Genomic DNA, 23361 nt, shown 5'->3' on the forward strand with positions numbered 1-23361 from the left:
CAGGAGAAGCTTTGGTGGGGGGACACAGGTGTGACCTCAGTGCCACCGTGGAGCTGCAGGTGGAGGGAGAGAGGATTCCCAAGGGATGGAGTGACAGGATGAGGGGGAATGGCCTCACACTGACAGGGAACAGGCTGAGTGTGGTCACTGCACTGCAGAGGAAAAAAGAACAATTTATTGTACAGCCAGCCCGGATTTAAAGTGTGTCAGTGCAGCCAGGACAGGACAGGAGCTCATGGGACAATTGGGAAAAACATCCTTGGGACAGCACCTCAGGATGTGTCCCACGGGAAAGACACCAGGGGTTAATGTTGGTGATGAATTCCACTCTGTTTGTCACCGTGTTGTCACCCTGGGAGACTCCTCCCTAACTGAAGCTGCAGTCAGCTTGTCAGCCTGGGAATGGAGCTGAGAGTCAGGAGAAATCCAGGCCTGGAAAGGAATTCCCAAGCTGGAATTCCCCAGCTCTCTAAATGTGTGTGTCCACACATAACACACTTTAAATAGGGGCTGTCTGTACAATAAATTTGGCTTTTTTTTTTCCCCAAAGAGCTCCGTGTGTGTTGCTGTCTTTTCTCCCTCTTTGCAGCACAGTTACCACAAAAAAAACAATTTCGTGATGTCGTTAAATTGTTCATTTTGATCAACCCCCTTTTCCCCCTGTCCCTTTTAAATTGTTTAATTGTTTATTTTGATCAGTCCCCCTTTTCCCTCTGTCCCTCTTAAATTGTTTAAATTGTTCATTTTGATCAACCCCCTTTCCCTCTCTCTCTTTTAAATTGTTTAATTGTTCATTTTGATCAATCCCCTTTTCCCTCTGTCTCTTTTAAAATGTTTAATTGTTCATTTTGATCAGTCCCCCTTTCCCTCTGTCCCTTTTAAATTGTTTAATTGTTCATTTTGATGAATCCCCCTTTTCCCCCCTGTCCCTTACAGTGGCTCTGGGTCGTAACCAACCCCTGAAGAAAGAGAAACCCAAATGGAAGAGCGATTACCCCATGACTGACGGGCAGCTCCGCAGTAAAAGGGATGAATTTTGGGACACAGCCCCAGCTTTTGAGGGCAGGAAGGAAATTTGGGATGCCCTCAAAGCTGCTGCCCACGCCTTTGAGAGCAACGACCACGAGCTGGCCCAGGCAATCATTGATGGTGCAAACATCACCCTGCCCCACGGTACGTTTCAAAGAATTTTTTTTTTTTTTTTTTTCCTGCTTTCCACCCCCCCCCCCCCAAAAAAAAAAAAAAAAATTAAAAAAAAAAATCGGTGGGTGGGTTTAAAATGTCTGCGTTTAAGTGTGGGTGTGTTCGTGTTTGGAGTTTTTGAGTAAAGTGGTGTTAAGGTATAGAGAGACTGAGAAAAATTTGGTTTTTTTAATAATTTCTGTAGCCACAATGGATGAGTTTTCCATGGGAATCCTCAGTTTCAGGCTGATCTTTACAAAGAAAATATGGGTTTTTTTAATAATTCCTGTAGCTGGAATGGATGAGCTGGTCCATGGAGGCTGATCTTTATTAAGAAAATTTGGGGTTTTTTTAATAATTTCTGCAGCTTGGAGTATCCAAGGAATTCCTGGTTGTGGCACTCAGTGCTCTGAATTCATGGTGAGAATCTAAAAATTTTCCCAAGAAAACCCAACATTTGTTGGATAAATTCCTTTAAATCTACAGAGAGAAAAAAAAAAAAGATTTTTCACTCATTTTTTTCCCCCTCTGCAAAATGTTGCTATACCACGAGCTGGGATGTTTATTTACATTTATTTTTTTTGTGTGTAGGAGAGGCTTAAAAAAAAAATATAAAAATAAAAATAAACCCTACATGTTCCAGCCATGAATTCCTGAGGAAATAAAATTTTACAGGAGTTGGGGAAATGAGTAAGAAGAAATGAGAGAGAAAAAATTTGTACATAGACACTCCAGCTTAGCTGATGCTGCAAAAAGAAATTTTTTTTTTTTAATTATTTTTTTAATTTTTATTCCAGAATCTTACAGGAAAAAAAAAGGAAAAAAAATCTATTTTTTGAGGCTGCTCTCAGGCAGATCTCTCATTTCTCTGGGGTGAGGAAGATTCTCACCAGGGTAAATTTTTTTTTTTTCTAATGGATGATTTTTTTTTTTTTTTTTTTTGCTGGCTTCTGCTGTTAAAAATAGCATGGAAGAAGTATTAAATAAATAAATAAAAATAAGCTCGTGGGATGGGCTTAGCACTTCTCATCTATCTTGGGTGACTCTGTGGGATGGATTTAAAAATAGAAATAACGTTATCACCAATTTATATTTTTTTTTTCCCCCTCTCTCCTCCTGTCTTTAAAGTAGCACATCCTCCATATTTTATTAATGAGCCAATTTCAATTTGATCAAGAAAACTTTTCCAGATTTCCCAGCTCTCAAACAGGAAATCTTGGAGTGTGTGGAATTTTATAATAATGTTAATATTGAGATGAACTTGACCTGCAAATCATTAATATTAATTAAAGTCTGGCTGGGGTAAAGTGGAATTTTGAAATTTACAGGTTGGACATTTCATGTGCTGCAACAAAATTCCCAGGAATTGTTTAAATTGCTAAAATATAAATTGGAGATGGCAGAAAAACTCAATTTATACAGGGGAGAAGTTGGAATAAAATGCAGATTACCTTTAATAAATAATAAAATGCAGATTACCTTTAATAAATAATAAAAATACAGATTACTTTTAATAGATAATAAAATACAGATTACCTTTAATAAATAATAAAATACAGTTTACCTTTACCTTTAAAGCCTCTCCACCATCAGCTTTGGGTTGTGGATATTTTTAACCCTTTCCAGGCAGTAAATTCCACCATGGACACTTCACCTGCTGCACAGCTCTCAGGATATTTGGGTTTAATTCCTTTCATGTTGTTTGAGTGATAAAAAAAAAAAAATTTCTGAATTTTCAGTTTTTCTGGGCCTTCAAACCCAGCTCCAGTATTGCCTTCACACAAAAAAAAAAAAAAAGCAAAATTACAGAATTCCACCTCAGGAATTCTGCCTGAATTCCAGCAGAAACACAAAACTGCAATCTGTGGTTTATTTAACACTTCATATAAAAAGTTGCCCTTTTGTTATGTTGAAAATTCCCTTTTTTTATTTATGTTGATGAAAATCCCCATTTATTGAGTCCACGAAAATCCCCATTTATTGAGTCCATGAAAATCTCCATTTTTTGAGTCCATCTATTTTATTTGCTGGTGATGCCAAACTATAAAATGTAGCAGGATTTTAACACTGACCATTCCATGGATGCTTCCTGTAAATTCAGCAGTTCCAGAAGTGGAACTTTGCCCCTTTTTTTTTTTTTTCTTTATTTTTTGTGTGTGTGTGTGTGTAGTGGCAATATTGGAATTACATTTTGTATTGATGAATTTCTCACGGAGTGCATCTGTACAGTGAATTTTCCTGTGGAACCTTTAGCATTTAAATTGAATTCCCTGTGAACTGCTGCCCTTGTCCCTGTGGGATTTTTTTTTTTTTTCCTCTTGTCCTTGAAAATCGCTGTATCCATTGCTGGGAATTAAAGCTGTAAGAATTGCTTGCCTATTTTGATTTTTAATTACCATTAAAAATCCTATTTTTGACGGATTACATTCTCTACAAACATATAAAACATTATTGGACAATGTTTGTTTTTTTTTTTTCTGTGAGGATACCAAATACTCTGTGGGTTTCTCTAATGCCCCTTTAAAAGGGGAATAAATGATATTTTGGTGAGTGTGTGTGTGTGGGTGCTGGGAAAGTTAAAGTTAAAGAAACTCTAAAAATCTGTCGTGAACAGAATCAAATTTACAGCTGAGCCTCCTGGTTTGTTGCTTTGGGGTTGTTTTTTATTTATTTTATTTTTTTTTTTTTTTTTACTGCTCAGGAGACAGCAGTTATTAGTTCAAGGGAAGGTTTTTCTGGTTTGTTTTTAGTTCAGTAAAAAAAAAAAAAAAAAGCCCAAAAGGCAGGGATTAAAACCCAAAATTGCTGCTGTCTTGTGAGGAAGCAGACAAGCTGCTGCTGGCACTGTGTGTGCATTAGGAGAGTGCTTTTATTTTGCTTTTTTTTTTTTTTTTTTCTACACATCCATGGCTATTTTTAAGGGTTTTTGACGTCAGGTCCCCTCTGTGGGCTGAACTGGGCTGAAGTTGGGGAGTGAATAAATGGAATTTTTCCTAAAATGCTGCTTGAATCCCTTCCTGCCTGCCAGCACCCAGGGGTGCTCTGGGGAAGGGGTGGGAGCTGATCCCGATTTTGCTGCTGGGCTGAGGCTCTGCAGCCTTGTCAGCACAGGGCAGGGTGACAAAAGTGACAACAAACGGCACTGCTGGGGTGCTCTGCTGGCCTGGGCTCCTGCCAGGGTGTGGGGCAGCCCAGATCACCCCAAAATCCATTCCTGAGAATGGGGGAGCCCAGATCACCCCAAAATCCATTCCTGACACTGGGGGAGCCCAGATCACCCCAAAATCCATTCCTGAGAGTGGGGGAGCCCAGATCACCCCAAAATCCATTTCTGAGAGTGGGGGAGCCCAGATCACCCCAAAATCCATTCCTGAGAGTGGGGGAGCCCAGATCACCCCAAAATCCATTTCTGAAATTGGGGAATCCAGCTCACCCCAAAATCCATTCCTGAGACTGGGGGATCTCAGATCACCCCAAAATCCATTCCTGACACTGGGGGAGCCCAGATCACCCCAAAATCCATTCCTAAAATTGGGGGAGCCCAGATCACCCAAAATCCATTTCTGACACTGGGGGAGCCCAGCTCACCCCAAAATCCATTCCTGACACTGGGGGAGCCCAGATCACCCCAAAATCCATTTCTGACACTGGGGGAGCCCAGATCACCCCAAAATCCATTCCTGACACTGGGGGAGCTCAGATCACCCCAAAATCCATTCCTGAGATTGGGGGAGCCCAGATCACCCCAAAATCCATTTCTGAAATTGGGGAATCCAGCTCACCCCAAAATCCATTTCTGAGACTGGGGGATCTCAGATCACCCCAAAATCCATTCCTGAGAGTGGGGGAGCCCAGCTCACCCCAAAATCCATTTCCTATAGCAGAGGAGCCCAGCTCACCGCAAAATCCATTCCTGACATTGGGGGGGGGGGGCTCAACTCCTCCAAAAATCCCTTTTTCACATTTGCTTTGTTGTTGTTTCTCCAAATTCCTCTTAACCTTGCAAAAGAATCCCTTTTCCTCAGCAGCCTCCTCCGATGTAGATGTTGCTCTCCATCTTTTCTGCTGTGATGAATATTTTTTAAAATAGATCACAACATCCTTTCTGAGGGATGCTGAATTCCCAAATTTTTCTCCCAAGTGGAAGGAAAATGAATCAAATCCTCAGGATGTCGAGCAATTGTGGCTGGCTGGAATATTTATAAATCTAAGTGCAGGTTAGAAACTCTCAACCCTTCAAATAAAAACTCCACTTATGGCTCCATCCTACAGTTGTTTTCCTGAAATATCTTGAATTTCTCTTGTGTTTTGAAAGGTATTTTGAGGAGCTTTGTCAACAGAATTCCTTGGACTCTTCTCAAGTCTCTTCCCCTTGCCTCTGTATTTCCTGCCTTTGGTTTCAGTTTGTCTTTTCTATGCAATATTTTTTCAAAATGCTGTTTCAGGGCTTTTTTTTTTTTAAACATGAATGTGTGACCAGAAAATTGCAGCTCATTCCTTTAAAGGGAAAAAAAATAAAAAAAAAAAACAAAACAAAAAGCAGCAAACCCAAAGTGGCCACGAGATGCTCAAAACAAACCCAGATTTGTGACAAAATAAAATCTCAAATTCCTCGTGTAGGAAGCTGCTTTTTGATCTGGCTGTTGCTGATATTCCAGACAGGTTTGTGTCTGGTTTAGGTGAATAATAATCCTGTGGTATGTGATAGTGGTCAGGACATGATGTCTGCTAAATTAAATATATTAAATAAATAAATGGACTTTTACTCCATTATTTGCTGCTTCCAATGGAGGAGCTGAGGATCAGCCTTGCTGCCTGCTTGGGAAATGAGAAAAAACAAATAGGAAGTGTTTTAAAATGTGAGAAATTGAGGTTTAAAATTGAAGATTTTTAATCCCCCCCCCCACTGAAGATTGCAGTGAGAGCCCTCTGAGTTTTCCCTGGGGATGTCCAGGGGTGCCTTTGCTGCTTTCTGGGCTTTATTTTGCAGTAAATTCGGTGTTCCTGGGGGAATTGGTGTCCTCAGGTTGGTAAATGAGGGGCTCAGGCAGCTTTTGGATATCTCACTTTTTTTTTCTGGCTCCTCTTCCATGATCTCCAATTGATTGTGGCCAAAACATTTGGAATCTTCTGCTGCTTTAGCTTCAGGAATTGAAATAAGAATTAGATGGTAACTTTTCTCCAAAACCAAGGTGAAATAGTTGTTATGGCCAGAAATGTGTGAGCTCCAGAAATCTCCTCCCTTTCACCTTTTAGGGGCAGGTAAGGGCTGAGGAAATGCTGAGGTGTCACAGAGAACATGGGCACCACTCAGGAGGTATTTCAGTATTTTTTTTTTTAAATATCCCACAACCTCCTTCAATAAACACTCAGGCTGATAAATTCCTGATTTCTGTTTTATCATTATATGTCACATGATAGATTACAGTGAATTAAGTCATTCACTGGGTGTGTTACAGACAGCTGGACCTGTGGAAAAATCCTAATTTTGAAGAATTTTCTTGCACCTAGAGCTGCTTTTTGCTGCCAGTTATCACTGAGAAAAAAGCTTTTTTTTTTATTTTTTTTTTTTTTGCTGAGCCACACCTGAGCCCAGCCCAGAGCAAACAATGTTTGGTTTGTAGCTTTATTGCAAAGAAAACCTGCAGCAAAATGAACTCTGGGTTTTCCATCCTTGTTTTGACTCCTTGGAGCTGCACAGGAACAATGAAACCTCTGAGGTGGATTTGAATAATTCCTGAGTGATCAAGGAAGGTTTTTACAGAAGGTCAGAGCTACAGCAAGGCCTTGGATTTTTCCAGATTTCTGGGTTCTCCCCGTCTGTTCAGCCTGCAGCACCAACATTCAATCTTCCACCTTTCTTCTTAATCAATCATTTTCCCTCTTTTTTTTTTTTTTTTTTTTTTTTAATTTTAAATTTTAAACAAGAACCTCTTGTTCTCCTTGCAAACAGCTCCACACTCCACCAGAGCCACCATTTGTTGGGTGTTCAGTCTGAGGGGTGTTGCTGGAGCTTTACCAAATGCTCTATCGACCCAAATTTCCTTCCAGATCCACTTGGAGCTCTCTGAAATCTCGTTTTGTGCAGGCACCGATGGGCAGGGGGTTGTTTGGAGCTTGATTTCCCTGCCTGGAGTGCAAAAGAGATGGGAAAAGCTCGAGTTCTGTGGTCACCAATTGCTGATTGAACATCCCAAAAAGTCGTGGTCAGGCTGTGCCTGCTCTCTCTGCAATTCCCTGGAATGTTGGAGCCAGGGAACAGGGACAGGAGGAGAGGGAATGGCCTCAGCTCAGGGTGGGCAACAGCAGGAATTTCCCCATGGAAAAGGTGCCCAGGGAAGGTTGGATCCCATCCCTGGAGTGTCCAAGGAATTCCTGGAGGTGACACTTTGTATTGCAGGGACAAAATCTGTCTGTGTGTGTGGCTGGCAAGAAAAAGGAAATCTCTATCAGGTGTAAAAGGGGAACCTCCCGTTTGGTTTTCCCTTTGGACCGTGGCACTTGTGGGATTTGGGATGCTGAGTGCCAGGTGCTCACTCTGGATTGATGGGAAGAGCAGACTGGAGAAATCAATGGTAACCAAGGCAGTGACAACTTGTGTAAAGGTGAGCTCACCTGAGCAGGTGACCTGGTGAGCTGTGCCTGGAGGGAAGCAGTGCAGCCTCGGGGGGTGATGATAAATTCTGCTTTCCTTTTCTCCTCCAAAACCCTCCAGCCCCTGCAAGCAGCTCCATAATGCAGAGCATCAAATGTAAATGAAGAATGTACACAGAGAAGCTCTTTTACCAACTATTTTCTTTTTAAATTTTTATCTAAGAAGCCTGTCTAGACAGGCATCTATTTTCATGACATGCAAAGCAGAGTAGTAGATGAATACTTCATTAGTGAAATGACTTGTCATCTTTGAACCCTGCTGGAATATTTCTTGGAAGCTCTTCCCTCCATGCAATATTCCATCCAAGTTTTACAGGGAAATGGAAGTGGCAGTACATATGGTGTTGTTAACATGACAACTACCGAGCATTAATGCATAATTACTTTATTTATCAAAGCCACTGATGGAAAGGCAATGAACTGCACAGGCTGCAGGAATGTGAGCTCTGCTAAAGCTGTTTTAAGGAAGGGTTGGGTTGTTTGTGGAAGTTCCACTGCTGTGAAATTCGGAGCTTTCCCTGGTCTCCCCTTTTTCCATCAGGTCAGAAAGGTGAGGTGACAGATTCCAGCTCCTCTGGAATCCTCCAATTCCAGGATTGTCACTGCTGCTGTTGGCATTGATGTGGATTTTTAAGAGGAATTTTGAGGGATTTGGTTCATGGCCCTGAGCATCCCTTTGCAGAGTGTCCCATCCCTGTTCCCTCTGCTGGGGGCTAAAATCTGAACCAAAGTGGCTCATTTAGCTGGAGCAGAAATTCCTTCATTTCAGAAACCTGTGTTAATTATCTCTCACCTTCAGCCTCGTTAATTAGTGCTAATGAAGGAAGCGATGCTGCTGCTCTGCTGTGATGAAGGGAGGGGATCAGCAAGCCCAGTGATGCACGTGGCACACGTGCTGCAGGCTTTTCCCAAAATTTGGGACCTCAAAGCTCATCCAGCCATGGGTAGGGACACTTTGCACTGTCCCAGCTTTTCCTGGCCCTGGACACTTGCAGGGATGGGGCAGCCCCAGCTTCTCTGGACACTCTGTGCCCTTAGGAACCTGCCCTGGGTTAGGGTTTGTTATTCTTAGTTGGAGGCAGGATGGCTTGGATCCACCTCACTCCAGCTGGGATTTGCTCTTTAAAATGATTATTTTGGTATTACAGCACGAGGAAAAAGTTCTTTCTGTGCAGAGTGGCACAGCTGCCCGGGGAAGTTGTGGAATTCCCTCTCTGGGGACATCCCAAAGCCACCTGGATGTGTCCCTGTGTCACCTGCCCCAGGTGACCCTGGACTGGGAGGGGTTGGACTGGGTGATCTCCAGAGGTCCCTTCCAACCCCAACCATTGTGTGATGGCAGGAAAAGCAGCTGGATGGGATCCTGGAGGTTGGGGAGGATGTCAGAGTCCCCCTTCTTTTCTTTTCCCTCTTTTCAGGTGGGATCCTGGAGGTTGGGGAGGATGTTCAGAGTCCCCTTTTTTTCCCCTCTTTTCAGTTTCAATTCCTGTGTGTGTCTCATTCCAGTTGCCACAAGTGGTCCTGGAGCTCCTGGAATCTCCTGCTGGCTCTGGGAATTGTTCTCCAGCATGGAATGGAGCCAGACCAATAATGTTCCCATAATGGAAGAGCTGATTTTTATTTTTTTTTTTCCCCGTGGATTTGAAATGAGAATTATTAAATGCTCCACACTCATTATCTGCAAACCCCATTTTTTTTTAAAGAGCTGACAAAGGGGATGAGAGCAGAGCACTTAGAATCCAAACTGCACCTTTGTCCAGGAGCTTTCAAATCTGCAAAAATCATGGAAATTTCATGTGGAATGAGCACGGGAGAGGTTTTATAGCAGTGGTTTATTATCAAGTGTTTTCCCCCACACCATTAAATTCTTGTGGCTGCTTTATTGTTCTCTGTGCAAGGCACTGACTTGCACCAGTATTCCCACACATTTCCCCCTGGAAAATAGGAAATCCAGGCTGCTGGACACTCCCAGGGATGAACTGAGCAGTTCTTGTCGGGATTAAGTCAGGAAAAGTTTTTTTTTTTTGGTGTGAGCTCCTCCCACTTTGGGCTGTGTGGAACAAAACTCTGCGTGTTTGTTCTTGTCCCAGCCCTGCTCCTCTCCCACGTGCTCCTGACACCGGCACAGCAAAAATTAAAAAAAAAAAAAGATTTATTTCCTCATAAAACCCTGCATTTCCCACTTCAGACCTGGAATCAGCAGCTAATAAAGATGAAGAGATAATTCAGCTTTTCTGCCTCATCTTTGCTCTCTGAGAGCTGCTGTAAGACCCCGAGACTCCTTTGTTTTCTCACTGAATTTCATTAATGATTTAGATTGGCTCCAAATCAATAATCCACAGGTGAAAGCTCTGCTGTTCCCCAATTTATTCAACAATCCAGCCTCAGCTTGGCTTTGGAATGGAGATTTTTTTTTTTTCAGTCAGAAAAACAACTGCACCAGCTGTTCCTTGGGTAAATGTGTTCCACACACATCCTTAAATCTCCTTAAATTCGCTGAGTCTCACTGCAATGTTGTATTTTGGGTTGGGTTGTCTTAATTTCTCTTAATTGCAGCAAATCTGTGTGGGAGAAGGGGAAAAAAAACCAAAAAAATAAAGATGGGAATCTGCTCAGTTCTGAAGTTTTGGGTGTTTCTGAGCAATGCTCCTCAAGATTGCTCTAAAACTTAAAAGTAGAAAGCATTTCATGAACAGAAAATGAGAATTTTCCTGCTTTTTTCCTGAAGAGAATGGTGTGAACTTAAAGAAATGCCAAAAATGCCATTTCAAATGCATGAAAACTTTTTTTGTGTGTTTTCAGGTGAGTGTGGCAACATTTGCTTGACTTAACAACTCAAAAAAGCCAAAGTTGATTTTGCTGTCACTGCCATCTCTTAAATTGTTGGTCCTGCAGGAAAATTAAAAAAAAAAAAAGTCCAAACTCTGATCTTCTATGGGGTGTGAGCAATATTTCAACCAATCCTTTTTAATGTTTTCCCTTTTAAACCCAGTGAAACATCCTCACAATCTTCAGAAAACAAAGTTTTTGTGGCTGCCAAGGCAATTAATTTCAAAATGTTCCCTTTCCTTGTGCTTGATGATCACATCTGCTTATTTTTCCCTCTGAAATTCTCAAGCTGTCTCCTACCTGGATAACAACCAACAAGAAGCTTTGCCTTGTAGTTCCTTCCAGAATTCCTCATTCTCCAAGCCAGTGTTAGTTCTGAAATATTAAAATAATCCCATCTGCTGTTGTTTTTTATTTTATTTTATTTTATTTTATTTTATTTTATTTTATTTTATTTTATTTTATTTTATTTTATTTTAATTTTTTTTGTATTGTATCTTTTTGTCTCCCACCCTTCCTTCCTGCTGTTTTCCTCCCCAAATCTTCCCCTTCCAGGTTTGGTTTTTTTGGTTTTGTTTTTTTTTTTTTTTTTTTTGATGATCCAGCAGGGAAAAGTCAAAATTTTCCTTTTTCATTTTGGTTTGGGGATGGAAAAGGGGAGCAGGGAAGGGAAATGAAGCCCCGATTGCCTAAGAAACAGAAAAAAAAAACCTAAAAAAAAAGTCTTTTTTTCTTGTTTTTCACTTTCTCATTAAAATTTGATATTCTTTTAGTGCCCCTTCCAGCTAAATGTGGTCCAAGCTGCTGTGTCCTGCAGGCAGGATCAAAAATGGGATTTTCAGTTAGAGCAGCAAAGTTGGGAATTTTTAGTTTTTTAATTGGGATGTTTGATTTCCTGGGATTCTCAGTTAGAACAGCAAAGTTGAGAATTCCTGAGTTTGATTTTCAGTTCAAACAGCAATGCTTGGAATTGTTTTTTTTTTATTTGGGATGTTTGGGGATTTGGGACAGGGACATTTTCAGCAGGATGAATGGAAAACTGGGATTACTGGTGAGCTTTGCAATAACCTGGTCTTCCATTAATAATTTGTTATAAACAATTTCTCACTCTGGGATGGGACTGTGAATTTTATTGGTGTGAGCTTTCCCCTGCTGTGTCTTTTCTTATTTATTTTTTTTTTTTTTTAGCTGCTGTTGGAGAGGATTTGGTTTAATATTGATTATCTGGTGATGATTAAAGAATTCAGTGTTTGTAGCATCAGCTTTGACCTCCATGTTAGTTCAGCTGGGCAACCAAAAAAAATGATGAAGAAATTCCTCAGCAAGCTCCCCCCATTTTATTTAAAATGAACTCTTTGAGCTGATGCATTCTTTCTAAGAGAAATGGCTTTTGAAGAAATTTTAGCTGCTTTAGCTACATTGAAAGGCTGTTGAGGTTTGGATTTTGGCTTTTTTTTTTTTTTTTTTTAGCAGCAAACTTGTTTTTATGTCTGGAATTTAGACCTGTGACATTTAGCAAATAGATGAGGAGTGAAAAACAAAATTGAAGTGTGGGAACTTCAGCCTTGGGTCTGTAAATGACAAAAAAAACGATAAAAGGGTTTGGGTCCAACTTTTGATAAAAGTTGGTTTGCTCTGAAATTTATTAATGGTCAAACACTGCAATGAGTTGATGTAATTATATCATTTCATTTCTTGTTTTGTTCTCTCACAAATCTCATGCCTTGGTGCTACCTGTACAAACAGAAAGCCTAAAAAAATGAAAAATTAAAAAAAAAAGGAAAAGAAAAAACAAAAAGCCTTTTGATTGATTTCCTCTATGTGTTTTCACAAACACAAATTATCTTTAATAAAAGAGGATTTCTATCCAAAAGATTTCCAGCAGAAGATGCTGCTGTTACCCTGGCTGTTATACACTGTTACACTGAGTTTTTATTTTATATTGTGGTAATTTTGCTGATCAAACAGCAAAGTTTAAGACAACTCAGTGACAGCATGAACAAAAACCTCCAAATTAAAAATTTTTAACAAGGAGCATTTGGCTGCTGTGTACAGAACAGAATAAAAAAGATTTTTAATATTCTGTAACTCAAGGATTTGGCTCCACTTCAAACCTTGCCAGCTCCACAGGAATGGGTAATTTGGCAAAACTTGGAAAATTGTTTCTGCAGGTAAATTCAGACCAGGGAGAGGGGCTTGAAGCACAGTGAGGATTCCTGCTGGGATTTGGGATGCAGCTTCCTCAGCTCCCCAGGCTCTGCTTTCAGCCTGCTCTTAAATGGAATTCTTAAAACAGCACAGGAAAAACGCTGCTGCTTTTCTAGTGTAGCACTTAAAATCTGTTTTATAAAGTAAAACTCGATTTTAGGAAGTCACACTGTGAAAAACTCAGAGCTTGTATTTGATACTTCAGCACTTGGCAGAATTCCTGAGTTAATCCAGATTATCCCAAAGGGAATTTAGGGAAATAAAAAAAATCCTTGCTGGGTGTTGTTGCTGTGGTGCTGATGGAGCTGCAGGTTTGGGTGGCCGAGTTTTGTTTGTCCTGCCTTATAAAAACCAGCTCAGCAATTTGGGGGTGTTGGGAGAAAATGAAAAAAAAAATCTTCTTTTCCTGGAGCTCTCCTGCATTTTCACAGCTCGGGGTCAGCGTGGTGGGATTGGTCCAAGTGGCATTTTTATTTTTTTATACACCAGCATGTGTTTATTTATTTATACAGAAATCCATTCCTATATTTTTATAGATTTTATATGTTCTGGGAGTTTATCTGGAGAGGATGTTTGGCTTTTAGGGAATGCTTCTCTCTCAACCCCAAGTTTCTCTGTGCACAAGATGGGGCATTGATGATTTTTGTTTGGTCCTTTAAAGCCTGAATTTTGACAAAACTTATCCGAGTGAGCACTCCAGGGTGAAATATTCCAGGAATTCCCACTGATTTTTTCCCAGTTCTCAGAGTGACCATTCCAGAGTGATCAGTGTGAAATGTGCCAGGAATTCCCACTGATTATTAAATATTCCAGGAATTCCCACTGATCCCAAAATATTCCAGGAATTCCCACTGATTATGAAATATTCCAGGAATTCCCACTGATCCCAAAATATTCCAGGAATTCCCACTGATTTTCCCCTGGTTCTCAGAGTCACCATTCCAGTGTGAATTGTACCAGGAATTCCCACTGATCACAAAATATTCCAGGAATTCCCACTGATTTCTCCCACTTTACAGAATGACCATTCCAATGTGAAATGTGCCAAGAATTCCCACTCATTGTGAAATATTCCAGGAATTCCCACTGATTTCTCCCACTTTGCAGAATGACCATTCCAGTGTGAAATGCGCCAGGAATTCGCACTGATTTTTCCCCAGTTCTCCAGAGAGTGATCAATGTGAAATGTGCCAGGAATTCCCATTCTAGTGTGAAATATTCCAGGAATTCCCACTGATTGTGAATTGTGCCAGGAATTCCCACTGATTTCTCCCACTTTGCAGAGTGACCATTCCAGTGTGAATTGCGCCAGGAATTCCCCCTCATTGTGAAATACTCCAGGAATTCCCCTCGATCACGAATTATTCCAGAAATCCCCCCCTCTCACAAAACACTCCAGAACTCTCCCCCCACCCACCCTGACTCCCTCTTTTATTTTTTTTTTTATTTTGTTTTTCCCTCTCCCCTCTCCAGGCTCTCTCACCGAATGTTACGACGAGCTCGGCAACCGCTACCAGCTGCCCGTGTACTGCCTGGCTCCCCCCATCAACATGATCGAGGAGAAGGGAGACCTGGAGAGCCTGGATATCCCGGATCCCCCTCCCAACTGCGGCCACGAGTGCCAGCTCCGCCTGCGCCTGTCCACGGGCAGGGACCTGAAGCTGCAGGTGCGCAGCATGGACACCGTGTACCACATGAAACGGAGGCTGCACGCCGTGGAGGGAGTGGAGCCGGCCAGCCAACGTTGGTTCTTCTCTGGGAGACCTTTGGCAGATAAAATGAAACTGGAGGAGTTGAAAATCCCTAAGGATTACGTGGTGCAAGTCATCGTGAGCCAGCCTTTAGCAAATCCCACCCCGGTGGAAAATTGATTTTTTTTTTTAATTTTTTTTTTTTTTTTTTTTTCTCCCCCCTCTCTCTCCGCTCGTTTTGTTGGTTTTGCTCTCCCGCGTCTCTGTTGTGGGGTTTGGTTTTGCTGCCCTCTCTTCTTCTCTTTGGGGTTGTCCTGCTCCTGTGGATGGGCTTCAAGAAATGACCAGCAAAAGAATTCTCTGTCTGCCATGGAGATCTGCAAAAAATCCCCAAAAAACGTCAAAATGTGACCTGGCCTCTGGGGTTTGCCTGATCTCCTATTGAACACGACAGCAAGAGGAACAGGGCAAAGGAAGGGAAGGGAAAAGAGGGAGGGCAGAGATTGTTCACTTAATACAGATGTGGAATGATCCTGAAATCATCAGAGGTGTCCTGATCCGTCAGGCTGCAGCAACAGAGAGCACTTCTATTTAAAAAACCAACTTCAACAGGAATCCATGTCTCCAGTTCCATATCAGCACAGTTCCTGCAGCAAGGAGCCTGCTCAGGGGATGCCCCTGGGTGTGCCCAGGCTCTGGTGGGCACAGGCAGCCCTGGCACTGAGCTGGGCTGGGCTTTGTGTCAGTTCTGATGGGCACAGGCAGCCCTGGCACTGAGCTGGGCTGGGCTTTGTGTCAGTTCTAATGGGCACAGACAGCCCTGGCACTGAGCTGGGCTTTGCTGTGCCAGCTCTGGTGGGCACAGACAGCCCTGGCACTGAGCTGGGCTTTGCTGTGCCAGCTCTGGTGGGCACAGGCAGCCCTGGCACTGGGCTGGGCTTTGCTGTGCCAGCTCTGGTGGGCACAGGCAGCCCTGGCACTGAGCTGGGCTTTGCTGTGCCAGCTCTGGTGGGCACAGGCTGCCCTGGCACTGAGCTGGGCTTTGCTGTGCCAGCTCTGGTGGGCACAGGCTGCCCTGGCACTGGGCTGGGCTTTGCTGTGCCAGCTCTGGTGGGCACAGGCTGCCCTGGCACTGGGCTGGGCTTTGCTGTGCCAGCTCCTGGTGATGCTCACAGTGAGCAGTTGAACATTCCAAGGTGGCAGAGAGCCCTGTGGCAATAACTGAGCCCTGTCTCCTGTGTTCTGTACTGTAATTTACTGCTCCAACCCTGACAGCCTCAGCTCCTGCCTCACCTGGGGCTGTCCCTGCTCAATTCCTGTCCCTCGGATCCCAGGTGAGCCCAGGTGAGCCCAGGTGAGCCCAGGTGAGCTGTGTCCCACAGCATCCCTGGGCCAGGGACTGAATTCCTGCATTCAGGAGGCTCTGAAATGCTCCCAGCTTTGCTGGATTGCAGCTCCCTGCAGGGCACAGGGCCCGGGGGATGCTGAGGACACAGCTGGCAGCTTTTGGGGTGTCACTGCTGTCACCAGCGTGCTCTGGTGACCGTGGGCTCCCCGTCCAGAATGTAACAGGGGCCCTTTCAGCACATGACAAATCCTTCTTTAGTCTCAAAGACCCTCTTGGGGCTGGGGGATCCCGTTTGTCCCCCCAGGTGGAGCTGCTCTGGGTCACCGTGTCACCTGCCTCTTTTAATCAGCGTTTTTGTTTCCTTGGGGTTTAAGCCATCATTGAAATCACTTCTTCCAAAGTCAAATGTGCTCTTAATATGGGAATTGCAGATTTTTTTTTTTTTCCCCCCCTGGTTTCTGGCTTCCCTCTGTGAATTAAGTGAAACTGTGGGATTCCCTCGACAATTTTAAACTTCTGCTCCTTCACTAATTCCATAGAAATCAAATTCCTGGCACTCAGGAGCTCCGAGGGAGTTCCTGCAGCAGAGTCAGGACGAGCAGGGACATCCCAGCAGGAGGAAGCAAAATTTCATTGAGGGTTGGGAAGCAGAGCCACGTTTTATTTGCATTTCCCACCCCACCACTCCCAACCACAGCTTTTTTTTTTTCTTTTTGGTCCTCATTTTGTACCAAACCTTTGGGTTTCTGACAGCTCCACTGGCCCCACTTGGTACAGGATGCCTGAAATGCAGTGGCAGAGCTGCAGGAAGGAAAATGAATTCCCCTGTTCTCATAATCACCAAAGTGACTTGCTTTGCTTTTCTGTTCTCTTCTTTAATTCCTTTATTTTTAAAGGTGAAAGTGAGCTGATCAACACTAACCTAGAACAAGTTTTCTATCGTGGAGGTTTTTTTTTTTTTAAAAGCAAATTTGATTCCCTGTACTTGAGGTGTTTTGCAGCAAAATCTTTTGCATTCCAGGGGAGAGGGGAAATATTTGCTACATAAACAAATCAAAAATCTCTCTTGGGTTTTCTCTGGGCAAAGGATGGGTTCATGCCAGGAAGACACCCCTTGTCTTACAAGGCATAATTTATATTTCTGGATAAATGCTCTTTATGGTGTCATTTCCCTGCAGTCCCTCCTGGAAAGGGAGGAAATTCTGATGGGTTAAGGAGGAGCAAACCTGGAGTTGTGAACACTAAAACACTGCTTTTTTTAATTTTTGTAGCATCCTTTTTTTTTTTTCTTTTTTTTTTAATTATTTTTATCTATTTTCATTCAGGCAATTTATCACCAGGTGCTGGTTTGGAGATGTAGGGGCTGGGATTGCTCCTCCTTTCCCTCTCCCCACTCTGAGCTCAGTTTTCTGACACTGTCCCACATGATCAAGCTTTATTTTAATTGCTTTTATGGCAGGGAGAAAAGGTGATGCTCTGAAGGCCATGTTGTGAGTGGGTTCTGAGTAGAACAGAGACTTTGTTCATGAAAATTCTCTTTAACAGCCTCCCCCTCTTTAATCACATATCAAAACCTGAAAGAATTCAATGGTAAAATGCTTTTAGAGGTGACAGTGAAGACTTTGACCCTCTCTGTATAAAGTGACAGCAGTACTGAGCACACTCTGCACAAACACAATTTTACAAGATTCCTATTAGGAAAGAATTTTAAATTTCAAAATACCTGTTAAAAATATCAGTAACAAGCTGTAAAGGCACATGGCTGACAGGGCCAGGCATAGAACTGGAAATTGTGACATAACAGAGAATATTTGTGTCTCAAATGATTGAGTTTGCCCTAAAAGTTGGGGTTTGGTGCAGATTCCAGTGCAGGGGGGAAGGCTGGGAGTGTGGGGTGAGTTTTGGGGGTGTCCCCTGAGGGGGGGAAATTTATTTGAAATTTATTTATGGCTGAAGTGGAACTAATCAGGAACTCTCCTTTGAGGGTTGGTGTCTGCTTGGGAGGGGATGGAGAACCCCAGGAGAGGATGGGGAACCCCAGGAAAGGAGGGGGAACCCCAGGAAAGGATGGGGAACCCCAGGAAGGGATGGGGGAACCCCAGGAGGGGATGGAGAATCCCTGGAAAGGTTGGGGAAACCCCAGGAGACGATGGGGAACCTCAAGAGAGGATGGGGAACCTCAGGAGGGGATGGAGAATCCCTGGAAGGGATAGGGAACCCCAAGAGAGGATGGGTAACACCAGGAAAGGATGGAGAATCCCAAGAGGGGATGGGGAACTCCTGGATAGGATGGAGAACCCCTTCAGAAAATGGGGAATCCCAGGAAAGGATGGGGAACCTCAGGAGGGGATGGAGAATCCCTGGAAAGGATGGAGAACCCAGGAGAGAATGGGGAAACCCCTGGAGAGGATGGGGAACCTCAGGAAAGGATGGGGAACCCAGGAGGGGATGGAGAACCCCTGGATAGGATAGAGAACCCCAGAAAAGGATGGGGAAACCCCAGGAGACGATGGGGGAACCCCAGGAGGGGATGGGGAACCCCTGGAAAGGATTGAGAGTCCCAAGAGGGGATGGGGAACCTCTGGATAGGATGAAGAATCCCAGGAGAGAATGGGGAACCCCTGGATAGGATGGGGAACCCCAGGAAAGGATGGAGAACCCCAGGATAGGACAGGGACCCCCAGGAGAGGATGGGGAAGCCCTGGATTGCAGCAGGAGGGTGCTGGCAGCACGTCCTGGCTGGGTTTTGGCCCTTGGGCTGCTGTCCTCACCCTCAGACCCCGGGGGATAAATGAGATTTATAAATTTATACCCCTGGGGGATAAAGGATGTAACAGAATTTTAACGCACACAACACAAATGAGGAGGAATCAATTTGGAGCTTTTTAAATTTTTAATTCTCAGCCCTCTGTGCCATTCCTGCTCAGCTCTGGCTGGGAATTGATGCCAGGAGAGAAAAAAAAAAAAAAAAACAACCAAAAAAAAAAAAAAAAAACAACCAACCTTTTTTACCCTGTCAGTGACAGCTCTGTTTGACACAGCTCAGACTTTTCTACTCTTTCTTGTCACTTCTGCCCGAGCCAGAAGTCAGGACGTGATTGAAGTCACACTCCTGAACAGCTTGAAGGGCAGAGAGGCACAAACCCTGAGCCTGCCAGGGCCAGGGAGCCCCCAAAAAAAAAAAAAAACCCAAAAAAACCCCCCAGGTGTGCTGCAGGTCCATTTGGGGCACTGCAGAAGGTGCTCAGGGTCTTCTCCCCCACCCCAGTGACAGCTGCTCTTTCAGAGCCCCCCAAAATTCCCTGCCTGCCTCCATGCAGGTTTTTTTTTTTGGGGGGGTCCTCTCCACAAAACACAGCTTGGGATGCATTTCCTGAAAGCCTTTGCTTTTCTGGAGCTGGGGAATGTTTTGGAAGATGAGTTGGTGGTGTAGTAAATTGGGTTTTTAATAGAAACCTTGAATTTGGGGTGTGACAACACCAAAAAAAAAAAAAAAAAAAAAAAAAAAACCAAAACCTCAGCCCAGGAGCAACCAAACCAACCCCAGCTTTTCTTTGCCTTCCACAGAAAGTTTGGGGAGGAGAGGAAAGAGGGAATCTTTGGAGCAACTGTGCATAATGTTTGGTGAAGGTCAATGATAACTTGATAAAATATTGCTGTAGTGTGATGTGCTTCTGCATATATATCCATTGCTAGTAAATAATGTAAAATTTATTTTTTTTTAATTTTTTTTTTTTTTTTTTTAGAAAGTATTAAAAATACAAAAATACTCTTTGTTACAATGGTGGGATGCTTTTTAGCCATGGAGTTCTGGAAGCATTTTTGCTGTGTAGGTGTTGACAAAGTGAATGCTGAACGTTTCTCCATGTCTGTGATGTTTCAGAAATGGAAGGGGCAGCTGAATTTTTGGCTCTGGAGCTCTTTTCCAAACTTTTCCATATTCCTGTACAGACATCTGAGACCCTGCACCTTATGCAGAGAATGTTTACATTAAAAAAAAAAAAAAAAAAAAGGAATTTTTCTTTTTTTTTTTTTTTGGCTTTTTCCCTGTGCTGCTCAGATCCTGTTACTTTGAAATGAAAGTATTCTCTGTTAGAAAAAGGGGCTTTTTTGTTTGGGTTGTTTGGTTTGGTTTTTTTCGTTTTTTGGGGTTTTTTTGCCCTTCCCTGTAATCAAATCCCTCCTGGATTATGGCTGGAAGCTCTGGGACAGCTTGGACTCTTCTGGACTGGGATTAGAGGTGCTTGAGAAAAGTGTTTTTAAAAAAAAAAAACAACAAAACAAACCTGCCTTGGCTGTGGAGATGAGCTTTGTCCACTCTGCAGCTTCCCTGGAAAACAACAAATCCTGTTCCAACCCCCCCTGGATGTCGTGGCTGCTTTGCAGATTCCCTGCACTTGCATTTCCCAGCACCCACATTTTTGTGTTTCCTCCCCAAATGCTGAATGTCCTCCTGCTCCCTGTGCAGCCACCAACCCCCCCCGTGATGGTTTGGATACACGAATGTGCTCCAGGATTTCCTTTCCCAGGAATATTCTTTGGGATTTCTGTGTCCTGCAGGTGCCTCTCCCCTCTCCATCCACGTGGATCCTCGTGTAAGGGATGGAATTGGGATTCTCCTTCCCAAGGGAGACATTTCACTGAGCCTACACCAGGCAGGCAGCTGGAAAAAGGAAATATTTGTACCAAAAGGTTTCTTAAAGTGGACTTGGAGACTTTTAACCAACGTGGCTGCTGGATTTTCCATGGAAAATTTGTCCAGAGGAACTCTGGGTTTCTACATTTTCCACATGAAGACCACTCAGTCAGAGCCATGGGGCAAAGAGAATTTCAAACCCTGACTCCTGCCTTAAAAACCTTTGATTCATCTTGAGCTCCAGAAAATCCTGCACCTGCTCATTCCCACATCCCTTTTTTTTTTCTTTTTTCTTTTTTTTTTTCTCCCCCCCAATTAGGAAAAAAAATCTGCTCCAAAGGCTGGAGACAATTTAAGGCAATGAAAAACAAAACAAATTGGAGCTGGTGGCTTTTATGAAAACAACAAACTGGTCTTGGCTAAAAAACCCCCATTTGTGCCTCTCAAGTCCAGGGAATGTTTCAAAAGAGGTGGATTTGAGCAATGCTGGCCAGGACGGCGCTGGTGGCACCTGGGGACACCCTGAGGACACCTTGGGGACACCTTGGGGACACCTTGGGGACACCTTGGGGACACCTTGGCCCCGTGTGCTCTGAGCAGGGACTCGCTCTGTGTCCTCTCTGCCTCGGGAATGGCTTTCAAAGATGGCTGGTACCATCAAATTTGTACTTCTTGAATAAAAACTTTCATTTTTATGGAAAAAAAACTCCTGGGGTGTGTTCCTTTGTGCTGTGGGATTGACATTGCTGTTCCTTAGGTTTGGGATTGACATTCCTGTTCTTGGGATGGATTTGGGATTGACATTGCTGTTCTTTGGGATAGATTTGGGATTGATTTTCCTGTGCCTTGGGATGGGTTTGGGATTGATTTTCCTGTTCCTTAGGATGGATTTATGATTGACATTCCTGTTCCTTGGGATAAATTTGGGATTGCCATTCCTGTTCCTTGGGATGGATTTAGGATTGACATTGCTGTTCTTGGGATGGATTTGGGATTGACATTCCTGTTCTTTGGGATAGATTTGGGATTGATTTTCCTGTTCCTTGGGATGGATTTGGGATTGACATTGCTGTTCTTGGGATAAATTTGGGATTGCTATTCCTGTTATTGGGATAAATTTGGGATTGACATTGCTGTTCCTTGGGATGGGTTTAGGATTGCCATTCCCAATTTGGGATTGACTTTCCTGTTCCTTGGGATGAATTTGGGATTGACTTTCCTGTTTCTTGGGATCTGCTGCTGGATTTGGGATTTCCCAGGAAACACCCAGGTTTGTTCCAGGGATGGGGCTGTTTCTTTCCCCTCTAACTTTTAGGAACACTTTGAAAATAAAATATTTGTGTCAAATAGGTTTTATAATATTGTTCCCCTCCCTGGTCAAGGAAGAATTCCAGAATTCCAATTTTTATCCTGCTTTGAACACCAGGTAACTTCCAAACTGCTTTGTGGGATTTTATATTAACACCTCACAGGTTATCTCCAGGCTAAATAATTTCAATTATTTCTTATCCTAGGGAAGATTTTTTACTGCTGAGCCCAAACCACCCTGAATTTCCAATGGAAACGCTGGGCAAAATTTCCTGTATTTATAACAAAACAAAAAAATAATCGAACTTTTTTTTTTCCCCCTTTTAAAAAATAAAAATAATCCTGGCTGTGCCACACCTTAAGAAATACACTCAATGTTGGGGGTTTTTTCCTCTTTTTTTTTTTTTTACCTGGGAGCTGGAATTCTCCCATTTCTCCATTACCTCTGATACCCTTAAGGGACCCATTTTAATGTGAATTTGGGACAATGTTTTATCTTGCAGACAAGGTGTGAAATCCGTGGGGAAGGCAGGGCCTGGCTCTGGGGATCAGCTCCTGGCTGAACAAAAATAATGGATCTGGATAATTGTCCTGTAATTACATTCCCTGACACTTTGTCTTCATTCAGGTCAGCACTTTTTTAAAGTCTTGATTAACTACCAGAGGTGTCAGAGGAGTAGGAATAATTCTTTGTAGGCCACAGCTAAATATTTCCATTTTTAAAAATCAAAATTCAGGAAATTCGGGTGATTTCAGTGCAGAATTTGGGGTGTGAGTTACAAACAAACAAGGGTGTGATTTTCCTGGAAATTTTCCCTTTCCAGATGTAAAAATACATAATTTCCTTTTATATGGGAGTGTGCACAATACAGTGTCTTTAATTAACCCATATTCCCTTTTTTTTAATAGATATTGATAAAATTCAAGGTGCAAAGCCTTGAAATAAAACCACAGGATGGAGAGGACCTTAAAGAAAATATTGCTCAAACTTTTGCCATGGGACATTTTCCACTATCCCAGATTGCTCCAAGCAACTCAGAAAGGTTTGGGAAAGGCCAGGGGAGGCTGGAATTTTCTAATTTAATTAGAAATTTAATGAGTGTTTGGAGGGGGTTCTGTGGTGTCTTGGGCTGGGTGAGAGGGGGAATAAATCCAGGGGGGAAAAAATCCAGGGGGGAATAAATCCAGGGGGGGAATAAATCCAGAGGTGAATTAATTCAGGGGGTGAATTAATCCAGAGGGGGAATAAATCCAGGGATGAATAAATCCAGGAGTGAATAAATCCAGGGGGGAATTAATCCAGAGGTGAATTAATCCAGGGGAGAAAAAATCCAGGGGTGAATAAATCCAGGGGTGAATAAATCCAGAGAGTGAATTAATCCAGAGGGAGAATAAATCCAGGGATGAATAAATCCAGGCGGGGAATTAATCCAGGGTTGAATAAATCCAGGGGGGGAAAAATCCAGGGAGAAAAAATCCAGGGGGGGAATTAATCCAGGGGGGGA

At 43.0% G+C, this 23361-nt stretch overlaps 1 protein-coding gene across 2 annotated transcripts in view; it reads left to right on the forward strand.

Annotated features, from left to right (window-relative positions):
* Positions 1–20198, forward strand: part of UBTD2 (ubiquitin domain containing 2) — a 42300-nt gene extending 22102 nt beyond the window's left edge. For both annotated transcript variants that reach the window (XM_014891190.2, XM_088173502.1), the window contains 2 exons: positions 937–1173; positions 14347–20198. In XM_014891190.2, the coding sequence (XP_014746676.2) occupies positions 937–1173; positions 14347–14744 (635 nt within the window). In that variant the 3' untranslated portion in view covers positions 14745–20198. The remainder of the gene's footprint in view (positions 1–936; positions 1174–14346) is intronic.
* The last annotated feature ends 3163 nt before the right edge of the window (positions 20199–23361 follow it).

This window comes from Sturnus vulgaris, chromosome 15 (assembly GCF_052056855.1).
Source record: "Sturnus vulgaris isolate bStuVul1 chromosome 15, bStuVul1.hap1, whole genome shotgun sequence".
Classification (NCBI taxonomy): domain Eukaryota; kingdom Metazoa; phylum Chordata; class Aves; order Passeriformes; family Sturnidae; genus Sturnus; species Sturnus vulgaris.